Source organism: Protopterus annectens, chromosome 3.part1 (assembly GCF_019279795.1).
Source record: "Protopterus annectens isolate FY-2018-M chromosome 3.part1, PAN1.0, whole genome shotgun sequence".
In the NCBI taxonomy this organism is placed as follows: Eukaryota; Metazoa; Chordata; order Ceratodontiformes; family Protopteridae; genus Protopterus; species Protopterus annectens.
In genome coordinates, this window is record NC_056732.1 from 1835752807 (window position 1) to 1835768920 (window position 16114).

At 42.1% G+C, this 16114-nt stretch overlaps 1 protein-coding gene across 1 annotated transcript in view; it reads right to left on the reverse strand.

Moving 5' to 3' along the window:
- Positions 1 to 10521, reverse strand: part of LOC122798729 (gastrula zinc finger protein XlCGF26.1-like) — a 90742-nt gene extending 80221 nt beyond the window's left edge. Inside the window, exon 1 of the mRNA XM_044067829.1 lies at positions 10360 to 10521. Coding sequence (XP_043923764.1) covers positions 10360 to 10371 — 12 coding nt within the window. The 5' untranslated portion in view covers positions 10372 to 10521. The remainder of the gene's footprint in view (positions 1 to 10359) is intronic.
- Positions 10522 to 16114: the final 5593 nt, after the last annotated feature.

The window sequence follows — 16114 nt, forward strand, 5'->3', positions numbered from 1 at the left end:
GTGCTTAATGGTGGGGACAGCAGTCTGTCATAGCATATCCTACATTCTGAAGTGCTTAATGGTGGGGACAGCAGTCTGTCATAGCATATCATACATTCTGAGGTGCTTAATGGGGAGGAACAAGACAGCAGTCTGTCATAGCATATCCTACATTCTGAGGTGCTTAATGGGGGGAACAGCAGTCTGTCATAGCATATCCTACATTCTGAAGTGCTTAATGGGGGGAACAGCAGTCTGTCATAGCATATCCTACATTCTGAAGTGCTTAATGGGGGGAACGGCAGTCTGTCATAGCATATCCTACATTCTGAGGTGCTTAATGGGGTGGAACAGCAGTCTGTCATAGCATATCCTACATTTTGAGGTGCTTAATGGGGAGGAACAGCAGTCTGTCATAGCATATCTTACATTCTGAGGTGCTTAATGGGGAGGAACAGCAGTCTGTCATAGCATATCCTACATTCTGAGGTGCTTAATGGGGAGGAACAGCAGTCTGTCATAGCATATCCGACATTTTGAGCTGCTTAATGGGGAGGAACAGCAGTCTGTCATAGCATATCTTACATTCTGAGGTGCTTAATGGGGAGGAACAGCAGTCTGTCATAGCATATCTTACATTCTGAGGTGCTTAATGGGAGGGACGGCAGTCTCTCATAGCATAACTTACATTCTGAGGTGCTTAATGGGGAGGGACAGCAGTAGCATATCCTACATTCTGAAGTGCTTAATGGGGAGGAACAGCAGTCTGTCATAGCATATCTTACATTCTGAAGTGCTTAATGGTGGGGACAGCAGTCTGTCATAGCATATCTTACATTCTGAAGTGCTTAATGGTGAGGACAGCAGTCTGTCATAGCATATCATACATTCTGAGGTGCTTAATGGGGACAGCAGTCTGTCATAGCATATCATACATTCTGAGGTGCTTAATGGTGGGGACAGCAGTCTGTCATAGCATATCCTACATTCTGAGGTGCTTAATGGTGGGGACAGCAGTTTGTCATAGCATATCCTACATTCTGAAGTGCTTAATGGTGGGGACAGCAGTCTGTCATAGCATATCCTACATTCTGAGGTGCTTAATGGTGGGGACAGCAGTCTGTCATAGCATATCCTACATTCTGAAGTGCTTAATGGTGGGGACAGCAGTCTGTCATAGCATATCATACATTCTGAGGTGCTTAATGGGAGGGACAGCAGTCTGTCATAGCATATCCTACATTCTGAGGTGCTTAATGGGGGGAACAGCAGTCTGTCATAGCATATCCTACATTCTGAGGTGCTTAATGGGAGGAACAGCAGTCTGTCATAGCATATCTTACATTCTGAGGTGCTTAATGGGAGGAATAGCAGTCTGTCATAGCATATCCTACATTCTGAGGTGCTTAATGGGGTGGAACAGCAGTCTGTCATAGCATATCCTACATTTTGAGGTGCTTAATGGGGAGGAACAGCAGTCTGTCATAGCATATCTTACATTCTGAGGTGCTTAATGGGGAGGAACAGCAGTCTGACATAGCATATCCTACATTCTGAGGTGCTTAATGGGGAGGAACAGCTTTCTGTCATAGCATATCCAACATTTTGAGGTGCTTAATGGGGAGGAACAGCAGTCTGTCATAGCATATCTTACATTCTGAGGTGCTTAATGGGGAGGAACAGCAGTCTGTCATAGCATATCTTACATTCTGAGGTGCTTAATGGGGAGGACAGCAGTCTGTCATAGCATATCTTACATTCTGAAGTGCTTAATGGGGAGGGACAGCAGTCTGTCATAGCATATCCTACATTCTGAAGTGCTTAATGGGAGGAACAGCATTCTGTCATAGCATATCTTACATTCTGAAGTGCTTAATGGTGGGGACAGCAGTCTGTCATAGCATATCTTACATTCTGAAGTGCTTAATGGTGGGGACAGCAGTCTGTCATAGCATATCATACATTCTGAGGTGCTTAATGGGGACAGCAGTCTGTCATAGCATATCATACATTCTGAGGTGCTTAATGGTGGGGACAGCAGTCTGTCATAGCATATCCTACATTCTGAGGTGCTTAATGGTGGGGACAGCAGTCTGTCATAGCATATCCTACATTCTGAAGTGCTTAATGGTGGGGACAGCAGTATGTCATAGCATATCCTACATTCTGAGGTGCTTAATGGTGGGGACAGCAGTCTGTCATAGCATATCCTACATTCTGAAGTGCTTAATGGTGGGGACAGCAGTCTGTCATAGCATATCATACATTCTGAGGTGCTTAATGGGGAGGAACAAGACAGCAGTCTGTCATAGCATATCCTACATTCTGAGGTGCTTAATGGGGGGAACAGCAGTCTGTCATAGCATATCCTACATTCTGAAGTGCTTAATGGGGGGAACAGCAGTCTGTCATAGCATATCCTACATTCTGAAGTGCTTAATTGGGGGAACAGCAGTCTGTCATAGCATATCCTACATTCTGAGGTGCTTAATGGGGTGGAACAGCAGTCTGTCATAGCATATCCTACATTTTGAGGAGCTTAATGGGGAGGAACAGCAGTCTGTCGTAGCATATCTTACATTCTGAGGTGCTTAATGGGGAGGAACAGCAGTCTGTCATAGCATATCCTACATTCTGAGGTGCTTAATGGGGAGGAACAGCAGTCTGTCATAGCATATCCGACATTTTGAGGTGCTTAATGGGGAGGAACAGCAGTCTGTCATAGCATATCTTACATTCTGAGGTGCTTAATGGGGAGGGACAGCAGTCTGTCATAGCATATCTTACATTCTGAGGTGCTTAATGGGGAGGGACAGCAGTCTGTCATAGCATATCTTACATTCTGAGGTGCTTAATGGGGAGGGACAGCAGTAGCATATCCTACATTCTGAAGTGCTTAATGGGGAGGAACAGCAGTCTTTCATAGCATATCTTACATTCTGAAGTGCTTAATGGTGGGGACAGCAGTCTGTCATAGCATATCTTACATTCTGAAGTGCTTAATGGTGGGGACAGCAGTCTGTCATAGCATATCATACATTCTGAGGTGCTTAATGGGGGGACAGCAGTCTGTCATAGCATATCATACATTCTGAGGTGCTTAATGGTGGGGACAGCAGTCTGTCATAGCATATCCTACATTCTGAGGTGCTTAATGGTGGGGACAGCAGTTTGTCATAGCATATCCTACATTCTGAAGTGCTTAATGGTGGGGACAGCAGTCTGTCATAGCATATCCTACATTCTGAGGTGCTTAATGGTGGGTACAGCAGTCTGTCATAGCATATCCTACATTCTGAAGTGCTTAATGGTGGGGACAGCAGTCTGTCATAGCATATCATACATTCTGAGGTGCTTAATGGGGAGGGACAGCAGTCTGTCATAGCATATCCTACATTCTGAGGTGCTTAATGGGGAGGAACAGCAGTCTGTCATAGCATATCCTACATTTTGAGGTGCTTAATGGGGAGGAACAGCAGTCTGTCATAGCATATCTTACATTCTGAGGTGCTTAATGGGGAGGAATAGCAGTCTGTCATAGCATATCCTACATTCTGAGGTGCTTAATGGGGTGGAACAGCAGTCTGTCATAGCATATCCTACATTTTGAGGTGCTTAATGGGGAGGAACAGCAGTCTGTCATAGCATATCTTACATTCTGAGGTGCTTAATGGGGAGGAACAGCAGTCTGGCATAGCATATCCTACATTCTGAGGTGCTTAATGGGGAGGAACAGCTTTCTGTCATAGCATATCCGACATTTTGAGGTGCTTAATGGGGAGGAACAGCAGTCTGTCATAGCATATCTTACATTCTGAGGTGCTTAATGGGGAGGAAAAGCAGTCTGTCATAGCATATCTTACATTCTGAGGTGCTTAATGGGGAGGGACAGCAGTCTGTCATAGCATATCTTACATTCTGAGGTGCTTAATGGGGAGGGACAGCAGTCTGTCATAGCATATCCTACATTCTGAAGTGCTTAATGGGGAGGAACAGCAGTCTGTCATAGCATATCTTACATTCTGAAGTGCTTAATGGTGGGGACAGCAGTCTGTCATAGCATATCTTACATTCTGAAGTGCTTAATGGTGGGGACCGCAGTCTGTCATAGCATATCATACATTCTGAGGTGCTTAATGGGGGGGGCAGCAGTCTGTCATAGCATATCATACATTCTGAGGTGCTTAATGGTGGGGACAGCAGTCTGTCATAGCATATCCTACATTCTGAGGTGCTTAATGGTGGGGACAGCAGTCTGTCATAGCATATCCTACATTCTGAAGTGCTTAATGGTGGGGACAGCAGTATGTCATAGCATATCCTACATTCTGAGGTGCTTAATGGGGAGGAACAGCAGTCTGTCATAGCATATCCGACATTTTGAGCTGCTTAATGGGGAGGAACAGCAGTCTGTCATAGCATATCTTACATTCTGAGGTGCTTAATGGGGAGGAACAGCAGTCTGTCATAGCATATCTTACATTCTGAGGTGCTTAATGGGGAGGGACAGCAGTCTGTCATAGCATATCTTACATTCTGAGGTGCTTAATGGGGAGGGACAGCAGTAGCATATCCTACATTCTGAAGTGCTTAATGGGGAGGAACAGCAGTCTGTCATAGCATATCTTACATTCTGAAGTGCTTAATGGTGGGGACAGCAGTCTGTCATAGCATATCTTACATTCTGAAGTGCTTAATGGTGAGGACAGCAGTCTGTCATAGCATATCATACATTCTGAGGTGCTTAATGGGGGGACAGCAGTCTGTCATAGCATATCATACATTCTGAGGTGCTTAATGGTGGGGACAGCAGTCTGTCATAGCATATCCTACATTCTGAGGTGCTTAATGGTGGGGACAGCAGTTTGTCATAGCATATCCTACATTCTGAAGTGCTTAATGGTGGGGACAGCAGTCTGTCATAGCATATCCTACATTCTGAGGTGCTTAATGGTGGGGACAGCAGTCTGTCATAGCATATCCTACATTCTGAAGTGCTTAATGGTGGGGACAGCAGTCTGTCATAGCATATCATACATTCTGAGGTGCTTAATGGGTAGGGACAGCAGTCTGTCATAGCATATCCTACATTCTGAGGTGCTTAATGGGGAGGAACAGCAGTCTGTCATAGCATATCTTACATTCTGAGGTGCTTAATGGGGAGGAATAGCAGTCTGTCATAGCATATCCTACATTCTGAGGTGCTTAATGGGGTGGAACAGCAGTCTGTCATAGCATATCCTACATTTTGAGGTGCTTAATGGGGAGGAACAGCAGTCTGTCATAGCATATCTTACATTCTGAGGTGCTTAATGGGGAGGAACAGCAGTCTGGCATAGCATATCCTACATTCTGAGGTGCTTAATGGGGAGGAACAGCTTTCTGTCATAGCATATCCAACATTTTGAGGTGCTTAATGGGGAGGAACAGCAGTCTGTCATAGCATATCTTACATTCTGAGGTGCTTAATGGGGAGGAACAGCAGTCTGTCATAGCATATCTTACATTCTGAGGTGCTTAATGGGGAGGGACAGCAGTCTGTCATAGCATATCTTACATTCTGAAGTGCTTAATGGGGAGGGACAGCAGTCTGTCATAGCATATCCTACATTCTGAAGTGCTTAATGGGGAGGAACAGCATTCTGTCATAGCATATCTTACATTCTGAAGTGCTTAATGGTGGGGACAGCAGTCTGTCATAGCATATCTTACATTCTGAAGTGCTTAATGGTGGGGACAGCAGTCTGTCATAGCATATCATACATTCTGAGGTGCTTAATGGGGGGGACAGCAGTCTGTCATAGCATATCATACATTCTGAGGTGCTTAATGGTGGGGACAGCAGTCTGTCATAGCATATCCTACATTCTGAGGTGCTTAATGGTGGGGACAGCAGTCTGTCATAGCATATCCTACATTCTGAAGTGCTTAATGGTGGGGACAGCAGTATGTCATAGCATATCCTACATTCTGAGGTGCTTAATGGTGGGGACAGCAGTCTGTCATAGCATATCCTACATTCTGAAGTGCTTAATGGTGGGGACAGCAGTCTGTCATAGCATATCATACATTCTGAGGTGCTTAATGGGGAGGAACAAGACAGCAGTCTGTCATAGCATATCCTACATTCTGAGGTGCTTAATGGGGGGAACAGCAGTCTGTCATAGCATATCCTACATTCTGAAGTGCTTAATGGGGGGAACAGCAGTCTGTCATAGCATATCCTACATTCTGAAGTGCTTAATTGGGGGAACAGCAGTCTGTCATAGCATATCCTACATTCTGAGGTGCTTAATGGGGTGGAACAGCAGTCTGTCATAGCATATCCTACATTTTGAGGTGCTTAATGGGGAGGAACAGCAGTCTGTCGTAGCATATCTTACATTCTGAGGTGCTTAATGGGGAGGAACAGCAGTCTGTCATAGCATATCCTACATTCTGAGGTGCTTAATGGGGAGGAACAGCAGTCTGTCATAGCATATCCGACATTTTGAGGTGCTTAATGGGGAGGAACAGCAGTCTGTCATAGCATATCTTACATTCTGAGGTGCTTAATGGGGAGGGACAGCAGTCTGTCATAGCATATCTTACATTCTGAGGTGCTTAATGGGGAGGGACAGCAGTCTGTCATAGCATATCTTACATTCTGAGGTGCTTAATGGGGAGGGACAGCAGTAGCATATCCTACATTCTGAAGTGCTTAATGGGGAGGAACAGCAGTCTTTCATAGCATATCTTACATTCTGAAGTGCTTAATGGTGGGGACAGCAGTCTGTCATAGCATATCTTACATTCTGAAGTGCTTAATGGTGGGGACAGCAGTCTGTCATAGCATATCATACATTCTGAGGTGCTTAATGGGGGGACAGCAGTCTGTCATAGCATATCATACATTCTGAGGTGCTTAATGGTGGGGACAGCAGTCTGTCATAGCATATCCTACATTCTGAGGTGCTTAATGGTGGGGACAGCAGTTTGTCATAGCATATCCTACATTCTGAAGTGCTTAATGGTGGGGACAGCAGTCTGTCATAGCATATCCTACATTCTGAGGTGCTTAATGGTGGGGACAGCAGTCTGTCATAGCATATCCTACATTCTGAAGTGCTTAATGGTGGGGACAGCAGTCTGTCATAGCATATCATACATTCTGAGGTGCTTAATGGGGAGGACAGCAGTCTGTCATAGCATATCCTACATTCTGAGGTGCTTAATGGGGAGGAACAGCAGTCTGTCATAGCATATCCTACATTTTGAGGTGCTTAATGGGGAGGAACAGCAGTCTGTCATAGCATATCTTACATTCTGAGGTGCTTAATGGGGAGGAATAGCAGTCTGTCATAGCATATCCTACATTCTGAGGTGCTTAATGGGGAGGAACAGCAGTCTGTCATAGCATATCCTACATTTTGAGGTGCTTAATGGGGAGGAACAGCAGTCTGTCATAGCATATCTTACATTCTGAGGTGCTTAATGGGGAGGAACAGCAGTCTGTCATAGCATATCCTACATTCTAAGGTGCTTAATGGGGAGGAACAGCAGTCTGTCATAGCATATCCTACATTTTGAGGTGCTTAATGGGGAGGAACAGCAGTCTGTCATAGCATATCCTACATTCTGAGGTGCTTAATGGGGAGGAACAGCAGTCTGTCATAGCATATCCTACATTCTGAGGTGCTTAATGGGGAGGAACAGCAGTCTGTCATAGCATATCTTACATTCTGAGGTGCTTAATGGGGAGGGACAGCAGTCTGTCATAGCATATCCTACATTCTGAAGTGCTTAATGGGGAGGAACAGCAGTCTGTCATAGCATATCTTACATTCTGAAGTGCTTAATGGTGGGGACAGCAGTCTGTCATAGCATATCTTACATTCTGAAGTGCTTAATGGTGGGGACCGCAGTCTGTCATAGCATATCATACATTCTGAGGTGCTTAATGGGGGGGGCAGCAGTCTGTCATAGCATATCATACATTCTGAGGTGCTTAATGGTGGGGACAGCAGTCTGTCATAGCATATCATACATTCTGAGGTGCTTAATGGGGAGGAACAAGACAGCAGTCTGTCATAGCATATCCTACATTCTGAGGTGCTTAATGGGGGGAACAGCAGTCTGTCATAGCATATCCTACATTCTGAGGTGCTTAATGGGGGGAACAGCAGTCTGTCATAGCATATCCTACATTCTGAAGTGCTTAATGGGGGGAACAGCAGTCTGTCATAGCATATCCTACATTCTGAGGTGCTTAATGGTGGGGACAGCAGTCTGTCATAGCTTATCCTACATTCTGAGGTGCTTAATGGGAAGGAACAACAGTCTGTCATAGCATATCCTACATTCTGAGGTGCTTAATGGGGGGGGCAGCAGTCTGTCATTGCATATCCTACATTCTGAGGTGTTAATGGTGTGGACAGCGGTCTATCATAGCATATCTTACATTCTGAGGTGCTTAATGGGGGGGACAGCAGTCTGTCATAGCATATCCTACATTCTGAGGTGCTTAATGGTGGGGACAGCAGTCTGTCATTGCATATCCTACATTCTGAGGTGCTTAATGGGGAGGAACAGCAGTCTGTCATAGCATATCTTACATTCTGAGGTGCTTAATGGGGGGACAGCAGTCTGTCATTTATTCATTTAGTCTGTTATTATTGTTATCTAGTTACTGTTTGGAAAATTTGTAGCTCTGTGTTTTACTTCTTATTTCTCAATGTTTGTAATTTACATCTTACTACTCAATTGTTTCAAAGTTGCTCCTGTATTTCTCCATGTCATGATCACTTCTACCTTGATTGTTATTGTTTACCATCTACCGTGTCTTTCTGTGGAGCTTTTCTCCCCAGGCCTCCACTGAAAAAGGACCTGTGTCCAGTCGGAATTTCCCGGTAAACAAATGTAAATAAATAAATAATTATGAGGTTTTTGAGGGGTTAGAGCTGCATTTCCATATCAAAAATGAAGGAGTGTAGTCATCAGACTATAGGGAAAAGTCTGACAAAACTGTTGCCAAGCCCAATATGATTCTGGGTTATTGACATAAGGAAGCCGATTCTAGGAATTAAAGAGGTTATACTTCCCCTCTACAGATCTCTGGTCAGGCCCCACCTAAAGCATTGTGCTCAGGTCTAGTTTTCATATAATAGCAAGACTGCCAAGGTCATCAGGCTAGAAAGAAGCTACCAGAATAATAAGAGAAATGGAGGACAAAAGGTATGAGGAGACATTAGAGCAACTCTATTTATTCACAGTTTATGACAGATGAGAAGGGAGGCATTATATGGGTGCACAAGGCACCCGAGGGACACTGACATCTTACACAACTAAAGAGGGAAATGGTGTTACAACCACTACTTTAAGAGAACAAAGTTCAACCTAGACATTAGAAAGTACTTTTTTTGAAGCGCCTTCATTGGTCATAGTTTCAGTACTAAATATGTCTTTCAAACATACTAGATGAAGATAAACATCACTCAACCAAAGTAGAATGGATATTTTAGAAATCAAGATTCTCAAAAGGAATGTAAACAAAAGAAAAAGAACAGCGTGTTAAACATTGAACATAGGCAGAAACATTTTTAAGACTATTCTCCCAGCACTTTAAAAAAAAATCAACAAATATTTAATTATTTCCTTCCACATCACAGCATTATGAAATATCCCCTGTAGTCTTTCAATACAACAGTCTACATGTTTACATTACAAAGTATTTTTCATAAAAAGAGTAGTGGATGAACAGAGCAGGTTGTATGAGCAGATACCAGATTGTAAGGACACAGAAGGAGCCATTCAAGAAAGCCTGGTCTAAACGGAATGCCACAGAGACAGGCCAGCTTAAAGAAACTAGCTACACAAATAGGACAGACAAAACAGACAATTTATCTGTTTGCCATCAGAACTACATATATACCCCCAAACGTTTAGTGCAAGAAATCTGGAGAAAGCCAAAATCATGTGGAACAAAAAGGGCCAAAATCAGTGGCAAATTTTGATTATTGCTCTTCTAAACTTAAGAAGTTGCTACAATAACATGATTTGTGTGCACGAGCATTTTCTGATGGAGATGAAGGCTGAAACTCAGATGTCTGTTATTTAGTGAATTCAGCCCTCAACAATTTGCCAGAAGATTACACATTTTATAAGTCAAACACCAAAAATATGAGGCAACAATCTGATTATTCTGCAAATATCTGGACAGTTGAGAGATATGAATTGTAAGCCCTTACCTGTAGGTTTCTGCTCCCATGTTCCTACATTCCTCCTGCGACATAAACTGCATCATTCGTAAACACAAGCCTCGGTGCTTTTCAGAGTTTGAAATTAAACTACACACACAGAAAGTAAGCAAGTAATTATTCCCATCAGCTCAGAAATTCTTACCTCTAGTTTCATGCTCACCCGTTTTAGCCACTGGCCAGCGTGTTCAGGAATGCAGGCTGCTGATCCCCGTATTGGTAGAAAATTAAAAAACAAAGGAATGATAGACAGATAAACCCAAGTATTTCTATATTTTTGCTGCAAAAAGAACTCTTTACCCTCTCTCTCTTTTTAGCAATCACTTCCTGTCTATCTCTAAAATGTGACCCTCTGTCATGCTGAAGACTTAATTAATATTCATAACGTAAGGCAGGGAATTAAGTACTGTAGGAGGAACTTGTATAAATATTTAATAAGCTAGACAGGTACTGATTTAACCCTATTCTGCAGGGACACAATGTTTTACTGCAGGATTACTTACTGTACCTATCAACTGTCCAAATTTTCGCAGAATGTCCAGATTTGTGCTTCATATTTTTGGTCTGCTTCTCATAAATTTGTAGTTTTCTGGCAAATCACTGAGGACTGAAGTCACTAAATAATACTAAATATTGACAGATATTTGAGTATCAGATCCATATCCTGCAGAAAATATATAACAATGCAAAACCTGTTATTCTAGCAATTTTCTAAATTTAAAGGAGCAATATTTAAAATATGTTCTTATTTTTGGGCCTTAGATTCCTCCATTATTTTTGGCTTTGCCCAGATTTATTTCACTGAGCGGTTAAAAGGTATGCAATGTGATACTTTATACAGCAAAACAGATTTCATCTATTTTTGTTTTCTTTACATCTCCTGCTCTGTGACATGTATTTTAAGCACCTCTGTACTATCTTGCATTTTAAAGCTCTGCAGTCATTTTTAATACATTTTGCAAAATGAGGTTTATTTTGATTTAATTTTCCAAGTCTTAAACTAAGTGATGCTTATTTACAAAATGCAGGGGAAAAATAAGGGTTGGGGAACTCTACTTCCTTAATGAACAGCTGTAAAAAATGAAGGACAGGTACTATGGTTCACAGGAAAGTACTAGGCCGGCTGCTCTTATGGGCTATTTTAAGTTTACCCAATTTCTGTTTCAGTGGGGAGAATCAAACCCTGTACCTTGAGTCTATGAGGTAAAATACCTTTACCATTATCCCAGCCATGCTGTAAAGATGAGTATATGTTTTAGTAATGTGGCACTCAACAATACTACAGTATCATACTAGTTGAATTAATGCAAATATATTAATGGATATGCAAGTTGATAAGCAATGCTTTTGTCAGTTTTGAACCCACAGTCACTCAGTTTCATACAATACTGGTGCATTGATTAACCAGTTGAACTAATCTACAATACAAAGACTAAGGTATCAGTCAGCATATTATTGTAAAACTTGCCAATATCATGAGCTGAGGATCAAGCCTTGTACTTTGCAGCTGTGTGGTAAAGACTTATGCCTTTTGATTAGAATGTGTGAGATCTGTGGGGTCTGATATGCATTTCCACATCATCATCATCATTACCCCCCTTTTCCCATTTTCTACATGGGGTCAGGGTATTGTGTGAATAAGTATCCCTATTCAGTGCCACTCTTCAACCCTCTTCAACACTTATGCCTGACAGTTGCAGTCTTCTCTCATACAATCCGTCTACCTCTTTGCTGGACATCCTTGCTTCCTCTTACCTTCTTCCTGTCTGTCCCAAATCTTCCTCACCAGATTGTCTTCTGCTTTTCTGCACATGTGCCAGAACCACCATAATTTGTTCTCTGACCTTTTCTGCAATTGGAGCTACATTGCCTTCTGCTCTTATGTCCTCATTTCTTAGTCTGTCTCATAGTGTGCATCCTACCACCCATCTCAGGCACTTCATCTCCATCACCTCTAGCCTCCTCATCTGCTGTGCCTTTACTGCCCAGGTTTCTCTACCATACAGTAGTACTGGTCACACCACTGTTTTGTACACCACACACTTCAGCTTCGTTGGCATTCTTCTGCCACAGACTACACCTGACAAGCTGTCAGTTGGCAGCAGCCCCTCTGATGATAGCCTTTACCTCCTCATTCAGACTTCCCTTCCCCACACCCCTCCAATACCTGAAGCTGTTAACCTGTTCCACTATTTTCCCTTTTTTCTCAATTCCCACACCAGTCTCACACTATTGATGCTTAATACATGCATTCACTGATCCTGTACAACTGACTTTAACTTACGGCTTCTGGAGTAGCAATGATGCAAACACGTATCTGCATTTGCTGCAGCAATCACCTGCCTCGTTTTCTCAGCCTTTACTTTTAACCTTGGGCAGACAAAACAACCACAACATTAGCAGTACATCCATCACTTGTTACTGTATGTTTTATTATATGTTTCTCAGATGTACACATTAACTAGCTAGAACTGCAATATTACCTTTGAAACAACGGACCCCAAGTATCACCATCACTTTTCTGGATGTCACTATAGCTATAACTGTCAGTAATGCATCATATCGTCATCAATACTATTTTTTGATATACATTGAAATGTACTAGTAAATATTCTTTAATTATACATGTTCCAATCCATCCAGCCAGCCAGTCAGTTGTCCTTTTATCTATCCATTTTCTAAACGGTTTGTCTTGGTGATGATGGTAAGTATAATAGCAAGCTAAATCTGGCAGAACAGATGGTAGAGAAGACATTATTCACAGCAGCAGCAGTCTCCAGGTCATCCTGTGGAATCACTAGTGTTTGCAAACAAGCTGAGAAATATAATTCTTCCCGTGTGTGTCCTTGGCCATAGGGCTACATCACAGTGATATGTGCCTTGTAAACCCCCCCATGGTAGGTATCCAGAAGGCATCCTAACTAGATGCTCAAACTACCTCAAATGATTTTGGAAATTCTGCTGGCTTTCTAAGTTCCTCACCATATCACAAAGAGTGTGCCAAGCTACCAGTTGAAGGAACCTCGTTTCTGTCTATTGTATCCATTTTCTCTTCCTTTCAATCACTATCCAAAGCAGACAACGGAAACGTAAATGTAAATGTCATCATCACAGTCATCACCCCAGCCAACTCTCCCTCTAAGCTCTTCTCAGCTACTCAGGGACCTTTGAACTTAGTTAAAACATGGCTCTCTGACAACCAGCTCATCCTTAACCCTAAAAAACAAAGCTGTTACTCTTCCTACCTAAAAAGTTCAACAATATTAAACCCTCCTTCTCCATACAGTCCCTTAATAACACTCCCCTTCAGGTAGAATCCAGCACTAAGCTCTTAGGCGTAACCATCGATGATCAGCTTAAATTTGACTTACATGTTAATAACTGTATCAAAAAGACTCATTCAGAACTAGGGCTTCTTTACTGTAACAAGAAATTCCTTACCTCCGAAGCCAAGATTACTCTCTCTCACGTACCTTCTACCCAGTCTAATGTGCAATTCTCACATTATCACAAATCTTAACTCAGCACTCCTGACCAAACTCAAATCTACCTACAACAAGGTAACTAGATTTGCTGCCCAACAAACCTAGAAATCCCATTGCTGCCTCTCTCTAAAACACCTAAACTGGCTTGAATTACCCCACCAGCTTCTTCTCTCTCAGCTCCAGATCATCCATTCTATCCTATACCAGCCTTCCTACTGCCCAGCATTATCCCTTCTCATCTCCTATTATTCTCCCTCCAGTCCCCTCTGAAGCTCTAACCAAGACCTACTACAAATCTACAAACCCAAGTCTACATCTGGATACAAAATGTACAGCTATCACCCCACTATTGCCTGGAATAGGCACCCACTATAAATCAGGACCCTTACACACCATAAACAATTTAAGACAGCCACCAAAGAGCACTTTAAAAGTCATTGGTCCTGCCACTGCACTCTCCCTCCTTAAACATCCCCTACTTCTCATACCTTAATCTACTTTCTGCTGTTAACTCACTCTTCTCACTAGCTCTCTCTAATCTTACTTGACTACTTTTTCTATTGTCTTCTAAAATCTATTAAGCAAATCGCCTCAGAGAAATATTCTATTGTAATTGTCTTGCCTTCATGCAACTACATTATGAGAAAACTGAGTTTTTGTAACCATTTACCCCAAAAACTATATTCATCTTAATGACATATTTCTTTTTATACATCTTAAAATAGTTTTGCTATACTCCTGATTATTGACACTGTATAACATTGTATTGCTACTTAATCTGCTGTGTCTTTCGGCTTTTCCCGGTTAGGGGTCGCCACAGCGGAACTCCGGTCCGCTAATGATTGGCAGTAGATTTTTACGTACCGAGTTGCCAGCCCTGACGCACAACCTTCAACGAAGGTACACCCATTCACACATGTCTCCACGCAGAAAACATTCTAGCTGAGAATCGAACCAGACAGCGTCTTACTATGAGGCAACAACGCTACCGCAGCACCACCACCGCGGATTGTATTGCTACTTAATGCCTTGTAATAATCCTGTAACATAGCTGTTTAATGCTAATTTATAATGAAAATTGTATACTATGTTGGAGCTTTTCTCCCTGAGCCTCCGCTGAAAAAGGGCTCTTCAGCTCAGTTGGACAATCCCGGTCAACAAATGTAAAATAAATAAATGTAAAATAAATAAATAAAAATAAATAGAGAGCTTTGTCCCATGGTTGAGGTAGGGTGTTCAGTGGAGCTAGAATGCTTCAGTTGGTTAAGGACCATATTATCCCTAACTTAAACATCTGGTTAAGCCTTTCTGACATGTACATTTCACATTAAGTCCCCCCTGCCCATGTACAGCCTGGACGTGTCTCCACTTATTGCTCATATTGTCACCATCATCAATTTGCCCCAAGTAGGACCATAATTCATCCATTTTTTTATACTGTAATACCATCTGTCTTCACTTTTTCTCCCTGTCAGGCATTAGAAAGACTGGTTGGTCTGAGTGAAGAACAGGTAGGGGTTGGTCTGGGTGAAGAACAGGTAGGGGGTTGGTTTGAGTGAAGAACAGATAGGGGGTTGGTCTGGGTGAAGAACATGTAGGGGTTGGTCTGGATGAAGAACATGTAACCGTCACTTTTTCCCTCAGCAGGACAGGGCAGCAACAGGATAGAATAAAAAGGGGCAAAGTAAATTGTTATTCTGAATAAGCACATTTTCAAAAGCACATTGATCTACAGAATATTCCACAATATTTGGATGGGAATTACTCATTACTGCACTGCATACTGGATAAGTTAAAACATTAAAAGTTTTTGTCTGTACATTTTCTCACAGGACAAGCTTTACTGTGGTTGATGATATCATCAGCTGGGTCTTGATCAATAGCAATAGTGAAATACTGAACTTGAGAAACTCTTAACACTGACTGACTGAACCATGATAGTTCTATAAGCCATGCTAACATCTCTTTGTATATAGTTTTTCTTTTCAAATTCTATGGCTTACTAGTTGCGAGGATACTAAATCAGGGAGGTGCAGTATTATGAAATGGACACCATGTTCAGATCCTGACAAAATGTCTTCATTTTGGGGGATATTGGAGACTAACAGTGACTCTTATCAGAAATAACTGCCATATGGAGACATAGTAATCTCTGCAAGTGACATAGATTTATCACTTTATCTTCTATAAAACTCCAAATGGTTGGTACATATATAGTTGACCTCCACAATATTGACCAGACTTTAAAGAGCCCATATTATTGATTGATCATACTATACGAAAGTTTTACTCCGTATGCAAATTAGTTACATTTGCATGTCTATAAACTTAAAAAGTAAAATTCACGACTCAGCTATGGATAATCCAGAAAATATAATTTTTCATGAGAAGCAGGGATTGTGCTAGAAGCAGTAT